Raw genomic sequence first — 16882 nt, 5'->3', positions numbered from 1 at the left:
ATACGGTTACGGATATTTCCTCGGATACGGATACGGTTTAGCACCCCTACACAGTGCACATAAAGATAACCATATGGATTCATATCGCAGAAGAATCTGGATACCCATTGTGGAATTTGTTCGTGTTTTAGTTAGTAAAAATGTAAGATATCTGCTGCATCCATCAACTTGTGATCCAATTTGGATAAGTTTGGTTTCATGCTTCATATTTATGTACATTTTTATCTCACAAACATGAGGCTCCTAGTCAGGCTTCATTGTCATTGGTATAAATTTTAAAGGCAAGGTGGAGCCCTTTTCTTGAGTGCTATGCTTACACATTGTAAATATAATAAGCTGTATTCTATCTATTTCAGTTCATCTTATAAGTTAGTTTAATTTAGAAGCGACTTTTAAGCTAATGTCTACCCTTAGTTTAATTTAGAAGCGACTTTTAAGCTAATGTCTACCCTTAACCTTTTGTAATCGGTGTGAATGGTCACCAATATCCCAACCCATCAAAGTTTGACATTTGAACTACATAACTAGTGCCTAAATGCAGCTCATGGCTTAAGCTATTTACATATCTAGTGCCGCAGATGCAGCTCACGGCTTAGGCTATCAGTAGGTGTGTACTATAAACAAGTTTAATATTTTAACTATTCCCACTCTTTAATTTTCTTCATGTTCTTGTTTCTGTTTAGTATTATGTCCCTCTAAAATTCATAAACTTAAACATCATTTTCAGACTAAAGCTTCCAGCATGATTCAGTCGTAAGGAACCTAGAAATGGAAATTGAGATATTGGAGGCTGAATTGGTTGATGAATAAACTTGATACAAGATATAAATTTAAGGTATGAAAACAATTTGAGCTTAAACAATGTAAGTCATTTTAATTTCTTGGCTTAGATGCATGAGTGCAAGGTTGTATTTTCTTTATTAATATTCTTTGTTTTTTTTTGGGATAAATTATACAGGGAATTAGAGAGCTTAAGAGTATGATGTTAGACAAACGTGGATATAGATATGGCCATATGGGCAAGGACACGGGACAAACACGAAAAAACAATTAATTCGTAAAAGGTAGGGACCGGGGAATGTAGCTATTATATATCACTTATATTATGTTATGTAAAGTATATATAAAAAGTGGTATATTATAAGTTCTGTAAATCGCATGCCAAAGCAAAGCTAGTTTATAAAATTCCAACATGTATGACAATATGTACGTGAAATAAGTAAAGAGTAACAATGCTAATATCTATTATGCAGAGTTTTTTTAGCTTACTAGTAATTGGGTATCTAGGTTACAATCTAATCCAATTAAATCTTGCTAATAACAACTAGAAATATAGTGGATACTTGCATCTTGGAAATGGAAAATCAAAGTTTTAGATTGAACATGGCTAGATGTCTCCAATTTGGTGCTTTGTGATTGCGTAGACATGGGGTTGGTGTCCTTCACATGTTAAACTTGGTACATGACCACAAAAACGTGTATGCTTTATAAGACTCATGCGATCATACCAAATTTTAATTTGTATAGACACAATACAACTTAAATGCATAAACTTTCTATTTGATAAACTTGTGTTTCATCCTGTTGGATCCCTGTATTTGGGTTAAAATTACAGGACTTGGGGGGCATGTGACTAATTGATTTGATTTACTCAGTGGTCTAAATCTGTGATTATATTCAATATTTTTATATTGAATTGAGATTCATCTGTAGAACATGTGATTTCAATTCGAGGATCCATGGAAGTGATTAGATTATCACATGGCTTAAAAAATGGTGACTTGAGATTAGTGATTCATCCAACTGAGTGACAAGAATTGGAATCCAGCAGTGTGGAGCATCTAAATACAAGTAACCAAATTGCATGAATTGAATTTGCAATTACGTAATACTGTAACGCCAAGACTCAATTGCAGTGACAGCTCTACTAACTGAGCTATATTCTCTGAGAATATAGAAGAAGACAGTGCATGCTTCGTACTCGGAACTTTGGATCACTGTCCCTAGAGTCAAGGAGCACGTCCACATTTTCTGATAATAACCATATTAACGCCAAAGTTATTATCTAAGTTTTAGCTGCAAGTAAACAGAAGGCCATTCGGGGCTTAGACAAAAATGATAGAAGAGCGTGGTGTTACGTAAACTGCATACATTTCACATGATTGTTTATTCATATATCGGGAGCGTGGTGTTACGTAAACTGCATACATTTCACATGATTGTTTATTCATATATCTTTGCCGACATAGAAGGAAGCAGTCAATCCCTTTCCTTGCTGCTGTCCTGTTTGTGTGCCTTATTGCCTCCCTTCTTTGTTGTCAATTCTCAATTTGCCTCCTATATGTTAATTGAACCCGATCTTTTAGGATTCATGCATTAGCTGTTACAAAATAAGTTGGAAAGGTTTTTATGTGATTTACTTTTGAAATTGCAGTTTGATTTTAAAGTCTTTTCAGAGTGTTATTTCCTGGCTTGCCTTTTTTTCATCTCTTCCTTTTATCTGAGAATGTTTCTTTCTCTTTTGTGTCTGTGCTTATCTACTACGTCTAAACCTTCCTTTTTTTGACAAGTATAATTTGGATTGCTGGAGTTTGTAAATGAAGTGACAGTAAAAACGATTTCTCATTGTAATTCTTAGATGTACTGTTTCCTCAAAGTGGAATTTTCAGAGACAAATTCTTATATTAGTGTACAATCTTTTCTGGTCTAGTCTTCTAGTCGAGATTGAGTAATAAATATATAATCTTAGCTCAATTGAAGAGTTGGCCATGAAAAATGAGAGTGAGTTTTGTTTAGTACCAACCATGTTTTTGTATCTGGTTTACACCTATAAGCTTTATTGCAAGCATGTTGATTGTTGCGGATGAGAAATAACCAGAGGATTAATGTTATTTCAGTGGAAAACCTGTGCTGAGCGCATATTATTTTGGTCATGTTTGTTTCCTTTAGCATGCGAGTCATATACTTCCTATTATCATTTTGTTTGTATTCCTGATTGCCTGATGTTTCCTAAAATATAATTCTATATTATGCTTAAGGTTGTTAGTGTCAAATGAATCTGTGTTATTGAGTTCTGCGGTAGACCCCCAACTAAATTCTCTGTTAGTCTGTTTATAATGTAGCCTTTCCTAACAGTAGAAAGTATACGTTGCTGCATTACTGATTATTTGTTAGTTGTGCTAGTTTTTTTTACTTTTACTAATCTTGATCTTATGTATTTTACTTGCAGAAATGCTTCCAGCATTTCTTTCCGTTTACGCAACAAATCCTTGTGTGAAATTCGTTGCTAGGCCATTTCTCTTAGTATCCAGTTCATTCTTCTGCTTTTACGAATTTCTTACCTTATGCATTCTCGTATAACGTATACATCCCCCCCCCCCCCCCAAACAAAAAAAACACAACAAAAAAAAAACACAACAAAGTAACAAGTCATTATGCATAAAATTTCTTTTATAGTTTTGTTCTTAGATACAAATAACTGTGCTTAAGCTTTTTGAAGTTCACGGCAGTTCCTGTTTTTCTTATTTTAGGACTGTACGATTCGATCCTGTGATTTTGACACCGAGCAGACCCTTGTCTTGCACTCACCTGAAAAAAAGTCAGAGCGTATATCTGCAGATACTGAAGTTCATCTTGCACTAACACCACTCCAGCCTGTTGTTTTCTTTGGATTCCATAAGCGGATGAGCGTGACAGGTTCTACTTTTGTTCTTATTACTATGAATTATTCTAGTTTGGTTATGCCTTCTGACTTGCATAGTTTTTTTGGATCACATGAAGTTGTTGGCACTGTGGAAGGAGGGAGGCCACCCACAAAAATAAAGACAGATCTTAAAAAACCAGTTGTCAACCTTGCCTGTCATCCTCGTCTTCCTGTCCTGGTAGGCACATGTTGATTACAATTACTCACTTTTCTCTTTTGCTGGCTACTGACTACTGAATATCTCTCATATTCGAGTAATCTTTCATTATGTTTGGTGGGCAATTATTCCATTCCATGCAGTACGTTGCTTATGCTGATGGCCTAATTCGAGCTTACAACATCCAGACGTATGCCGTCCAGTATACACTACAACGTAAGATGTGAATAACATTCTATCAACCTGTGCTATATTCTTTATCTTGTTTTCTTTTAAGCAAATTGGGTGACTATATTTAGTTAGGATTTTTAATCAAATATTCTTATTTCCTTTTATTTCTGTTTGTAGTTGATAATACAATAAAGCTCATTGGCACTGGTGCATTTGCATTTCATCCAACTTTGGAGTGGATATTTGTTGGTGATAGACGTGGTACCCTTTTGGCATGGGATGTATCAACCGAGAGGCCGAATATGATCGGAATGTGAGTTTCTACTCTATTTGCAGATCTTTTTTTTGTCCCTCGAAGGGAAACTATATCGCAAGTGTATTTTATACTTCTTTAATTTTTCTAGAACATTTTTCTCTGGAATATCATTCAAAAAAGTTTCGGATTGTCTAGTATTCCACCAATTAATAACCCAAGGTTCCATGCGGGTTTTTGAGAACCATTTGAATGATTCTAATGTGAATTCTTATAATTGTTTAGAAGTGAAACGACATCAAAACATGATTTAGGAGAAATAATAATTTGCAGCACTATTAGTTGAAAACACAGGATTATGCCAACTATAACCTTGACAAAAAAGCATTATCAATAGCATGATTTTATTTACCTGTCAATTGACCTTCTGGATTTCATGGAACAACGTTAGTGAAAGCGCTATGCGGCCTAGGTGCTAGACCCGACCGCTAGAGTCTAGGCGCCTAGGCTGAGCCTAGGTGGGGCCAATGCAGTTTTCATTTTTTTTTTAATTTTTAGTTACAATAATTGATAATAAATGCTAATATTATAGACAGCGCTAAGCGCCTGTAGGAGGCAGACTAGCTCCTAGCACTTAGGTGTCTAGACGGATTCCTTTCGTTGTTTAAGTGGTGGTGGAGGTTTTGCTGAAGGTCGGAGCAGGTGGATGAAATCGAAGGAGTTCGAAGGAGGTTGAAGGGTAGAGGTTATAGTGGAGGAAATCATGACCAAGAGCTCAGCGATGCAATCCATGTAAGCGGCTTACTGCTTACGCCCTCCTAGGCATTCACAAGACCTAGGCAGGTGCCTGGGCGGGCTAGGGGGGCGCTTTTTAAAACATTACATGGAAACATTGATCTGTACATAGTTCTCTGTGCTAGTGCTCGGAGTATACTACCAATTTGGTCGATATATTGATGGTCATTATATTTGGCCAATCTTTTCGTAGCTCTCTTTGCTAGTGGGGGCTAGGGGCCTACTTTTTAAAACATTAAAACATTGATCTGTACATACTATTCTGTGCTAGTGCCTAGAGTTTACCACCAATTTGGACGATTGATTGATAGTCATTAAATTTGGCCGATCTTTTCATGGAGTCTTTTGATTGAGAGCTCATGGTTCATGTTAATTCCATTTCTTTCTGCAAAGGATTAGAACCGTTAGATGTCAATTTGTACAAACAGTTAAGGAGCCCTTAAACTTTCGATCTGCTGAGTAATAAAATATAACATTATCCTTTGTATGCCATTGACATTAAGTACCTTTACACTTGTTCATCATTGAATCATCAGTAGCCTAAAAACTGAATGATCTAACTCGAAGGAGTATACAAAGCACACATCACAAACAACCTGTAGGGAGAAATTTGCAAAGTATATGCGTGTACGTTCGCTTCTAATCAATTGAAGTTGAATACACCATCTTTGTTTGAAGATTTCATGACCAAAAATGTTTATTTTTTCCCGATAATGCTGCCCCTACCCTATCAAATGCTCATGTTAACTATATGAATCTTAAATCATTCATCATACCGTGTTTGTGCCTGCATAACTTCTTTCTTGTTCCTGTTATCATTTTGCCCTTCTCATTTGAAAAGAATGGTGCTCTTATGCTCTCTCTTCTTGACTTCTTAAATCATCTTTTGTCATCAAAACACATTTTTACATGGAATGTGACTCGAACTTTGGAGTGCGTCAGGAAAAAAAGTGTACACAAGATCTTATAAGTTGTTTCTACATGTAAAACTAACAATCTACAAATTAATGGAGAACTCCTGTCCAAGGCAGCTATAAGGAAGAGAGCTATGAGTATAAATTCGCGGAAGGGGAAACATCGGTGATGAAGTCAGACCACATCAATAGCTTCTCCCATACAATTACAGCTTGTATATATTTCCCACTTGTACTGTAAGCTTCGAAGGAGATGATTAATGCTTAAGGGGAAAGTACATCTGAGATGGGATAAATCAATCAGTTTATGGAGCTTATTTCAAATAACTTATTGAAAAGATTGGCTGATTTCCATCATAGTTAGAGAGCTTTCATGTAGCTATTCTGTATTTCATGTTATCTGTTCCATTAGTTTGACCATAAATTGTTAAGTACATGAGTTCCCAAAATCATCACGTACCTTTTTTGCTAGCAATCACATTTATCAACTTTTCTTAAATCGTAAATGACATGCATTTTGACTGAATATGTTCATTGGCAATGAACACAAACTATCTACTCACTAATTGAGTTTGTGCATAGTATATTTTCTACATTTGGTGAATTTTTATATGTTCTAATATATAGTAAATAATATATGTGTGTATTAATCAATAGAAATCTGCGTATCCTATTAATCGGCATATAATCCGATTAAAGTCTACCTGTTCTCGGACTGAACTCATAGTAAGGCCGTGTTTTAGACATTGCTATTCATATGTAAAGGAACCTAATTTTAATTTATCTGTGGTGATGATAATGCTTGAATCAGGACTGATTGGAAGGTGATACCATGTTGGAAAACCACTGAACCCAAAAGCTTCAGTTGATGATTTTTGGATTACTAAAATTTGTAATCAAGAGTTGCCATTTAGCAAGATAAATTGAACCTTTAACGCATCATAGTAAATTCTAATAAACACACTATTATATGTCTAATCTCCGTGTATCCATTGTGATATAGTGTTATGAGTAGGCATCAGCTTACACCATTGTGATATAGTTTTATGTAGACGTCAGCTTGATGCCTATCTCTGTGGGTGCCAAATTCCTGGCAAGGCAATTATGTGCAAACAATAAGCTTTCCATATATACCTAGAAGACTAGGATTTGCACATGCAAAAAGAAAACAAGACGCCTTTCAACCAATAAATAGTCTCAGGGAAGGGGAAAGTTCATAAACCCCTTCTACCATAAATTACAGTATTGTCTTGGTCACAGCGAATGAAGCCAAATCTGAAACCTGTGTCATATGGTAGTTTTCTGCAACTATTCAAATTACTTTTTTAGTTGTTTTACTTGCATAAGAGAAGTTCTTCACCACTGTATTTTTATCATAACCAGTTCAGTTTATGGATATGTATAATACTGTCGTATCTTAATTTCTATGTCTGGTAGTTTTGTTGCTTATTCTCTGGATACTCCTATTAGATCAATTGTCATGGAATACATCCCACTACTTGTATAATGTTCTTATTGTTTCCTTACTTTGTTTCAAGTGTATAAAATTTCTTTTTAGTTGGTCATTTTGATTCATAAATGGTTATTCTGATTTTAATCTTTACTCTAAATTGTAAAATCAGTACGCAGGCTGGCTCCCATCCAATAACATCTATTGCATGGCTTCCTATGCTGCGGTTGCTGATTACTGTTTCAAAGGATGGTACACTTCAAGTTTGGAAGACACATGTTATGACCAATCCAAATAGACAGCCAATGCCAGCAAACTTTTTCGAGCATGCAGGTCCTCTGTCTCTCATCTATAGCTTAAGATCATTAACTTGATATAATATTTGGTCTTTATTTCAATTTAATTTATTGGTGTTTCTACGTTTATTATTGGTGTTTCTAGATTTATTAATTATACCTCTTACATTTTAGATTTTCTCTCTGCTGTTTGTCTCATATTCCCGGGTCTTGTATCTTCCTATTCCATAAGGCATTATATCCAATTCCTAATACTGCTGTTGACTACAAAATATATGATGGCGTTAACTACTACTTTTTTGGAAATTTATTAGGGTATTACTCTTAACTAATAGGTTATTTCTTGCAATTGGAGATTCTAAATTTACGTGATCTGACTAATACATTTTATTTATTTGAATGGTTTACTTGGTATAACTCCAAAGTTGTCTTAACCAAGATTCGTTTTGTCTTCTGTTGGACACACCTTCTTCATTTCTTTGCTAATTAAAGGACTCCAACCAAGAATTTTACAGAAGGCATCACATTTGTTTGCAGTGAGTCAGGTCCACGGTAAGTAGTAGTTATTTCTAAGGTCTATGGTATGTAGTAGTTATTTCTAAGAAAAGAACAGAGAAAATTTAATGTACAAGGTCTATTGATAATTGAATATGCATAGATTTGGAATTTCTTAACTCCGAATTGGATTATATTTATTTAAAATTTAAAATATGGTTATCTGATAGAGTTAATAGGATTAGAAATTTTCATATATGTTAAAGATTGGGAAATCTTCTATTTTCCATTGCGCTTTTCCCTTATTATGATCAAATGATATTGTTCTGTTCTAAGCTCTTCTAGGAGTGCATCATACACATACGCACACAGATGCATAGTGAGGCAAATACTTTTCGAATTAAAGTGGTAGGTAAACCAAGTTCAATGTCCAATCCTTCAAGCTAGTCTACATCATCTATTATGGCTAGCAGCTAAAACTCTAATATTTTAAAGTTTTTGCCTATGCATTGAAAATGTATTAAATGGATAGTAGAGAATATCAAGCTGTTATATTAACGGTCTGAAAGTATTTAAACCTAGTTAGAATTTGCGCAAGGGCGTTCTTAATTTTAGAAAATGACCAAACATTTTGATCAAGAATTTGTATGGCCCAAATCTTAACCTTAGCAACATGCTAGTCCTAATTTTTTTTTCTATCATCCATGTTGTACTATATGATACATACGTAAGAAAATTTTCTTGCTTTTGATTTTTATGTACTATATGATGTATGACAACTTTAATACAGTGAATTTTTCTGTTTTATATCCCCTCATTGACTTTGAATGAGAAGGATTAGCTTCCAAGTTCTTCGGGAAGTACTACTCTCTCTCTCTCTCTCTCTCTCTCTCTCTCTCTCTCTCTCCCTTCTCTCTCGCTCTCTCTGTGTGTAGGAATGTGTATATGTTTGTAAAAGAAACAAGACGATGGCAGTGGGCTGGAAACATAAGGTTCTACCTTTGTTTGCTTGGGAAAAGGGTGTATATATGCATCTGTGTACAAATTAATGATCCAAATTCTTGATTCTGGGATTAGCTTCCAAATTCTTCGAGGAGCTCTCTCTCTCTCTCTCTCTCGCTCGCTCTCTGTCTGTCTCTCTCTCGGTTGGTAAAAACGTATGTAAAGAAACAAGACGATGAATCAGGTGAAGCATCATGAATTAACACATTATAGCAATTTGAACAGTAAACCAATTCCAAGAACAGTAAACTAAGGCATGAACAACAAAGAAACCATTCAAACCCAAAATAAGAACCATAATTTTCAAAAGCGACAACATTTTCACCCCTTTAAACTCTATACCACGCCAGAATCCTCAATTAAGGAGGAAAAAATGCCTAATTAATTTGCACAAATTCAAGTTAAAGTCTAGTGTTGATGCTGAATTACCTAATAGAAGATCAAACTCTAACTCAGGTTTGCATGAACTTGCACAAGTCCACTTCAAAATGTAATTATTGATTGATTCTTTTCAGATTCCAGCTCGAAATCGCTGTTCAATTTCTAGGGCTCTATAAATTTGGGGAGATAGTAAAGATTGGGGTTAATTAAATGAGGGCATTACTTCTTTTAACCTTTATAATGGTCTTTTCCTATTTTAACAGTGGAAACTTTTGGGAATTTAAGTGCAACCATATACTACTTGGGAATATATGTGCAAAGTAGGTGAAACCATAGAGTATGTAAATGTAATTAAGCTTTTGCAAATTTACTACACAAATCTGAATATCTGTAAATTTACCACAATGTTCTCTGTGAACACCTCCTCACTAGTCTTGTAGTCTCCTTTCATATTTCTTCAGGTCAATAATTTTTTTTCTAAACCATCGTTTCCAACCAATTCCTCATTATTTTTTTCTCCTCAATCTGCCTAGAAACATGGTAGCTCCAATAAACTCAATACACATTATAAAATCGAGGCATTCTAAGAGATCTAGGGATTCGGTAGCAAAAAAGGGTAAATGATTGAGATTGAATGAAGATTTGGTTCATGCGAAGTAGTAGTGACGAGTTCTGCTTGGGTGGTGACATGTTCATATGAAGTGGTTTATCTGAATCATTTCGAAGGAGATTGTGATGAGTTTTCTTCTTTGTTTAATGAAGGTTGGGGTATTGCTAGAGCTGGCCCTTGACACTTGCTTTATATGTAAACAAAATGAGGAAAATTAAGGTAGAGAAGTGGTTCTTTCGTTCCTTATCTTTTTCTCCCTCCTAGCAAATGCCCTTTTTGTTGGCGTCCAGCCCAAATCGTCTTTGACATCGTTTGGCGCAACCCAAAAACAGGAGAGAGTGTAATGAGTTGGAATTCAGCCATTCAGGGCAATTAATTAAATTCGTCTAGCCGGGTATTTTAGTCATATGTTAATATTCCTTTAAACTTAACAAAAGAATTTGGAACCCAAAATATCCCCTAAGAGAGAATATGAGGGGCATGTAAAGTAATTTCAAAGAACATGGAGGTAAATTAGTACATATCCAAAATTTGGGGGTAAATTTGCAATGCGGATAAGTTTCAAATGCGGTATGTGTTTGGGATTTTTAAAGCTTTATATTTTTATTTTTAAACGAGATTATTGTTGAAGTTTGACTCTTGCGATAGCATATGAATCTCTTATAATGGGGAAGGAACGTCATAGAAGATTTCAATTATTGTATTCTTTGATTATAAACCCAAAGTGGTTCCACCCCTCCCTGTAACTCATGCATAGTGGAGCTATGTGCACGAGACCGTTCCTTTTATTCTTTGGTTCATGATGATAAGGTCTTTGGAGTTTTAGGACCTCTTTACTTAGACTAATGGGCTGAAAGGAATTAGAGACAAGATATTTCAATTCTAGGAATTTTCGAAATAGTGCTATTTGATTTCTTAAGACTAAGAAATACCAGAATCATTATTTTATAGGAAAAAAGTATTGATTTAGACTTCACTTAAAAAATAAGTCGATTGCAGTGCCTGCAGTTGGAAGCGAAAGGTACATCAACTTATCTCCGAGAAGGAAATCCATATGCATATCATTGCCATTAAGAAAGTAGTGACTGCTACTTGAAGAATCCAGGCAATTCTACTAAACAAGAGGAACTTGAATCAATAATTAATGGCTTAAATGCACTTAAATACCCTATAGTTTCCCTTATGTTGAACTTACATACCCTCACTTGTTTTTGGCAGCAGTTATATACCCTAAAGTTCTTAAAACTTTCACTTATATACCCTCACTTGTTTTTGGCATCATTTATATACCCTAAAGGTTTTAAACTTGCGCTTAAATACCCTAAAGTTTCTTTGAACTTGCGCTTAAACATCCTAAAATTTTAAAATTGACACTTAAATTCCCTAAAGTTTTAACACTTAAATACGCTCAACTTTGCATTGAGCGTACTTAAGTGCAAATTTTAAGAACTTTAGGGATTTAAGTGCACATTTTTAATCATTAGGGTGTATAAGTGCTGCCAAAAGAAGTGAAGGTATATTAGTGAAACTCTTGAAAACCTTTGTATATTAGTGCTTCCAAAAACAAGTGAAGGTGTATAAGTGCAACGTAGGGGAAACTATAGGGTATTAAATGCAATTAAGCCACATATAACTAGAAGAAAGCAACTACATGACTGCAAATTGCAGCTTCATGATTCTCCTTATTGGTTATAATGTTGTGAGGAATTGTAATTCCGTGAACCTAAGTGGACCCCTTAACGTGTTCAAAAGAATCCTTGAGAACTTGATATTAGCAAAGAATCCATGTTCAAGACATTTGAAGTACTAGGCCAGTCGGTGAAACTAAAAGATGAATGTGACAAACAATTTCAAAGCACACTTAAGGGGGTGTTTGTTTTGACGATAATGAAAGTGGTAAAGTCACTTCCATGCACTTTAGTGATAACGAAAGTGGGAAAGGGATTCACTTACATGCACTTCAGGTATTTGTTTAGATGAAACTCACACTTGAAGTAGGATTAATGCATAATTCAACCCCCAACCCCTCCCCCCTCATTATTTATGTTATCATAAATTCATACAGCTATTTATAAATAAAAATTTTAATATTTAAAAGACATATTATTTAAAAAAGTTAATTTATAAAATCAATGTGGACACTGCATTTCACTTGCATGCGGACATGTATGAGTGACTCACATTCTGATCCACTTTCACTTTGCAAACTTGAAACACCACCTTATGGTAAAAGTAGGGAAGGGTACGAATTAGTGCAATCAATGTGCTGCAGAAGTTCGCTCATTGACAATGGAAAGGTGTGGTCCATGTCCATTGTGAGTAGAAATTAATTTACAATCTACCTTTTTTTCCTTTACTTTGATAAAAAATAAGATTAGATTAATTATGCTAGTGAAAACTTATTATTATTTATGTTATCATAAATTCATACAACTATTTATAAATAAAAAATTTAATATTTAAAAGACATATTATTTAAAAAAGTTAATTTATAAAATCAATGTGGACACTGCATTTCACTTGCATGCGGACATGTATGAGTGACTCACACATTCTGATCCACTTTCACTTTGCAAACTTGAAACACCACCTTATGGTAAAAGTAGGGAAGGGTACGAATTAGTGCATTCAATGTGCTGCAGAAGTTCGCTCATTGACAATGACTTTGATGTCTCCGTGGGTTAGTAATACTGGAGTGGAGTCTGTCACAACAAGAGTAGAAACGGTACCATACCAGAACAATAGACTATCAAACCTTGAGCCAGTTCATATATACTTAGTGAATTAATTATCAATTACATCACTCTAGAATATTTTATTAGAACTGGTTGCTGAGTAGTTCATACATAAATGGTGTAGTAGTTATTCCCATTGGTTTTTTACATGCACCAGCATTTTTGTGACCTTGAGAGTAGGTTGTATGAGATATATATTTTATCTTTTGAATTCTTATTTGTAGATTGAGTATGGACGGGGGGCCTTAGTTGTTAATTATTGGATAGCTAAAAATAACTTCCTAGAAGGTTTGATAGCGCGCACGCGTGTGTATAATACTCATACAACAGTTCAGTTTTTTATTCTTTAAAGTCGGTCATGCAAACTTGAAACACCACCTTATGGTAAAAGTAGGGAAGGGTACGAATTAGTGCAATCAATGTGCTGCAGAAGTTCGCTCATTGACAATGGAAAGGTGTGGTCCATGTCCATTGTGAGTAGAAATTAATTTACAATCTACCTTTTTTTCCTTTACTTTGATAAAAAATAAGATTAGATTAATTATGCTAGTGAAAACTTATTATTATTTATGTTATCATAAATTCATACAACTATTTATAAATAAAAAATTTAATATTTAAAAGACATATTATTTAAAAAAGTTAATTTATAAAATCAATGTGGACACTGCATTTCACTTGCATGCGGACATGTATGAGTGACTCACACATTCTGATCCACTTTCACTTTGCAAACTTGAAACACCACCTTATGGTAAAAGTAGGGAAGGGTACGAATTAGTGCAATCAATGTGCTGCAGAAGTTCGCTCATTGACAATGGAAAGGTGTGGTCCATGTCCATTGTGAGTAGAAATTAATTTACAATCTACCTTTTTTTCCTTTACTTTGATAAAAAATAAGATTAGATTAATTATGCTAGTGAAAACTTATTATTATTTATGTTATCATAAATTCATACAACTATTTATAAATAAAAAATTTAATATTTAAAAGACATATTATTTAAAAAAGTTAATTTATAAAATCAATGTGGACACTGCATTTCACTTGCATGCGGACATGTATGAGTGACTCACACATTCTGATCCACTTTCACTTTGCAAACTTGAAACACCACCTTATGGTAAAAGTAGGGAAGGGTACGAATTAGTGCAATCAATGTGCTGCAGAAGTTCGCTCATTGACAATGGAAAGGTGTGGTCCATGTCCATTGTGAGTAGAAATTAATTTACAATCTACCTTTTTTTCCTTTACTTTGATAAAAAATAAGATTAGATTAATTATGCTAGTGAAAACTTATTATTATTTATGTTATCATAAATTCATACAACTATTTATAAATAAAAAATTTAATATTTAAAAGACATATTATTTAAAAAAGTTAATTTATAAAATCAATGTGGACACTGCATTTCACTTGCATGCGGACATGTATGAGTGACTCACACATTCTGATCCACTTTCACTTTGCAAACTTGAAACACCACCTTATGGTAAAAGTAGGGAAGGGTACGAATTAGTGCATTCAATGTGCTGCAGAAGTTCGCTCATTGACAATGACTTTGATGTCTCCGTGGGTTAGTAATACTGGAGTGGAGTCTGTCACAACAAGAGTAGAAACGGTACCATACCAGAACAATAGACTATCAAACCTTGAGCCAGTTCATATATACTTAGTGAATTAATTATCAATTACATCACTCTAGAATATTTTATTAGAACTGGTTGCTGAGTAGTTCATACATAAATGGTGTAGTAGTTATTCCCATTGGTTTTTTACATGCACCAGCATTTTTGTGACCTTGAGAGTAGGTTGTATGAGATATATATTTTATCTTTTGAATTCTTATTTGTAGATTGAGTATGGACGGGGGGCCTTAGTTGTTAATTATTGGATAGCTAAAAATAACTTCCTAGAAGGTTTGATAGCGCGCACGCGTGTGTATAATACTCATACAACAGTTCAGTTTTTTATTCTTTAAAGTCGGTCATAGTCCCAGTTTACCATTAAGCATTATCTTTACTTGACAAGCATAATTAACTTATATTATAGTGCCTTTGGATTTAGGCACAGTTCTAACAATTGGTTCATCAACTGAGTGTAAGTTCTTCTGTGTTATCAAAGTTATTTTAAATACTTGCAGTTTCGGGATAAATGCTTTAAATGATTTTGATCTTCAAAAGAACATCTTAGTACACTTTCATTTAACTTCTTCAAGTTAACATGATTATGTTATACTATTCTTTTATCCTTTTGCAGCAGTTGAAGCCCTTGACATAACCCGGATTTTATCACATCAAGATGGAGAAGCTGTTTATCCCTTACCACGAATTAAAAATTTGGTGCTTCATCCAAAACTAAATTTAGCAGCATTACTGTTTGCAGTTAAGTACAAACATCACCAGTAACCTTTTTGTTGCATGTTTGAGTTATGATGTATCTGGTGGTGTTGTGAAGTCCTGATCTTATGTCAAAACAGGAGACTGGTGCTGATAACCTAAAAAATAGGGCTGCATACACAAGGGACGGAAGGAAACAACTCTTTGCTGTTCTCCAAAGTGCAAGAGGATCATCTGGTAAGTCTTTCAGCATTCTATGTGAACATTTCCATTCTTCTTGAGTACTTCTCTAGAGTTTATTATACAATTTCTTAAAAATGATATAAACCTGGTTTTAAGACACGGTTTCAACTGCACAGTCAAATATTTCTGTCTCATGATTCTGGGGCTTAAATTGATGGGTATGGCAAGTAACTGCATTAGTTCATATTATGGTATTTCTTTCTTTGAATTCATGTTACATTAAGAGCGTGTTTGGCAACTTGTCAAAGTGGATTATAATCCACTTTTTTGGCCATTGATTTTGTTTTGGGATTTGTGCTAGCATGTGACATACGTCAAAGCACACATCTTAAAGATAATCTTGATGTGTAGCACTATTATGAAAGCAAAATCAATGGATAAGAAAGTTGGTGGATAAGAACTCTTATCAACTTAAGTTTATTCTAGTTTTACACTCTCTACACACACGAGGTTAATGGGTATGATATATCATATGAGGCTCATATACAATGATGTGGCTCAACCTCAACCAAGTATAGCTGAGCTCATATACAATGATGTGGCTCAACCTCAACCAAGTATAGCTATGAGGGTTTCTCCCTCCCCTTTTATTCGCTTGCTTGAGATTGAGCCACATCATTTTATATGAGAGAATCTCCTCATACGACAAGGGTGGCCTACACACACACATGTATATATGTATATATATATATATAGACACGCACACATATATATGGGGATGGGAAGGAAGGAAGGTTGCTATTAATAGTATCATCTAGCATGCAGAGACTACCTACCCAAAATGGAGGTTCACATTCCGAAGAATCTGAAATTGAAAATGTAAAGCGTTGGATGTGATCTACTACACCAGAGTTACTTAGAAATAAATTTCAAAGGGTTTCAATATATTTTGGACCATGTATCAAAGGGTAAAAAGTAAACAATTTTATGAAAATGTGAAATATTGATTTTGAAGGCATAGGATACATGGGGTAAATACGTTGAAATTCTTTGAAAATTTATTTTTAGATAACCCAAGTATAGTAGATCACATTTAACATTTTGAATTTTCAATTTCGGAGGCTGAATGTTTAATTTGGATTGATATTATCGGCATGTTGGATGCTGTTAATAATGGCCTAGCTAAACTATACATATATGCATCTCTATTGATCCCTTGCTGATTTGCACTCTGGGAATCTGTGTTGAACTTGTCTCCTTGGCACTTACTCCAAGAGACACACTCCTGGTTGTACCGAATAATCTAACAATTTACATTTGACAATTTGAAATAAACTAGTGATATCATCTAGATTCAGTAACTTGACATGTCATTTCCCCTGCACCTGGATATGGA

At 34.5% G+C, this 16882-nt stretch overlaps 1 protein-coding gene across 1 annotated transcript in view; it reads left to right on the top strand.

Moving 5' to 3' along the window:
• The window catches only part of LOC109837428, a 36184-nt gene that overhangs the window by 2568 nt on the left and 16734 nt on the right, over positions 1–16882 (top strand). The window contains 7 exon segments of the mRNA XM_020405664.1: positions 3531–3696; positions 3781–3881; positions 4004–4076; positions 4209–4344; positions 7616–7776; positions 15224–15348; positions 15444–15540. Coding sequence (XP_020261253.1) covers positions 3531–3696; positions 3781–3881; positions 4004–4076; positions 4209–4344; positions 7616–7776; positions 15224–15348; positions 15444–15540 — 859 coding nt within the window.

This window comes from Asparagus officinalis, chromosome 4 (genome assembly GCF_001876935.1).
Source record: "Asparagus officinalis chromosome 4, Aspof.V1, whole genome shotgun sequence".
In the NCBI taxonomy this organism is placed as follows: Eukaryota; Viridiplantae; Streptophyta; class Magnoliopsida; order Asparagales; family Asparagaceae; genus Asparagus; species Asparagus officinalis.
The sequence above is the reverse complement of the archived record's forward strand: the minus strand, read 5'-3'. Positions and strand labels throughout refer to the sequence as shown.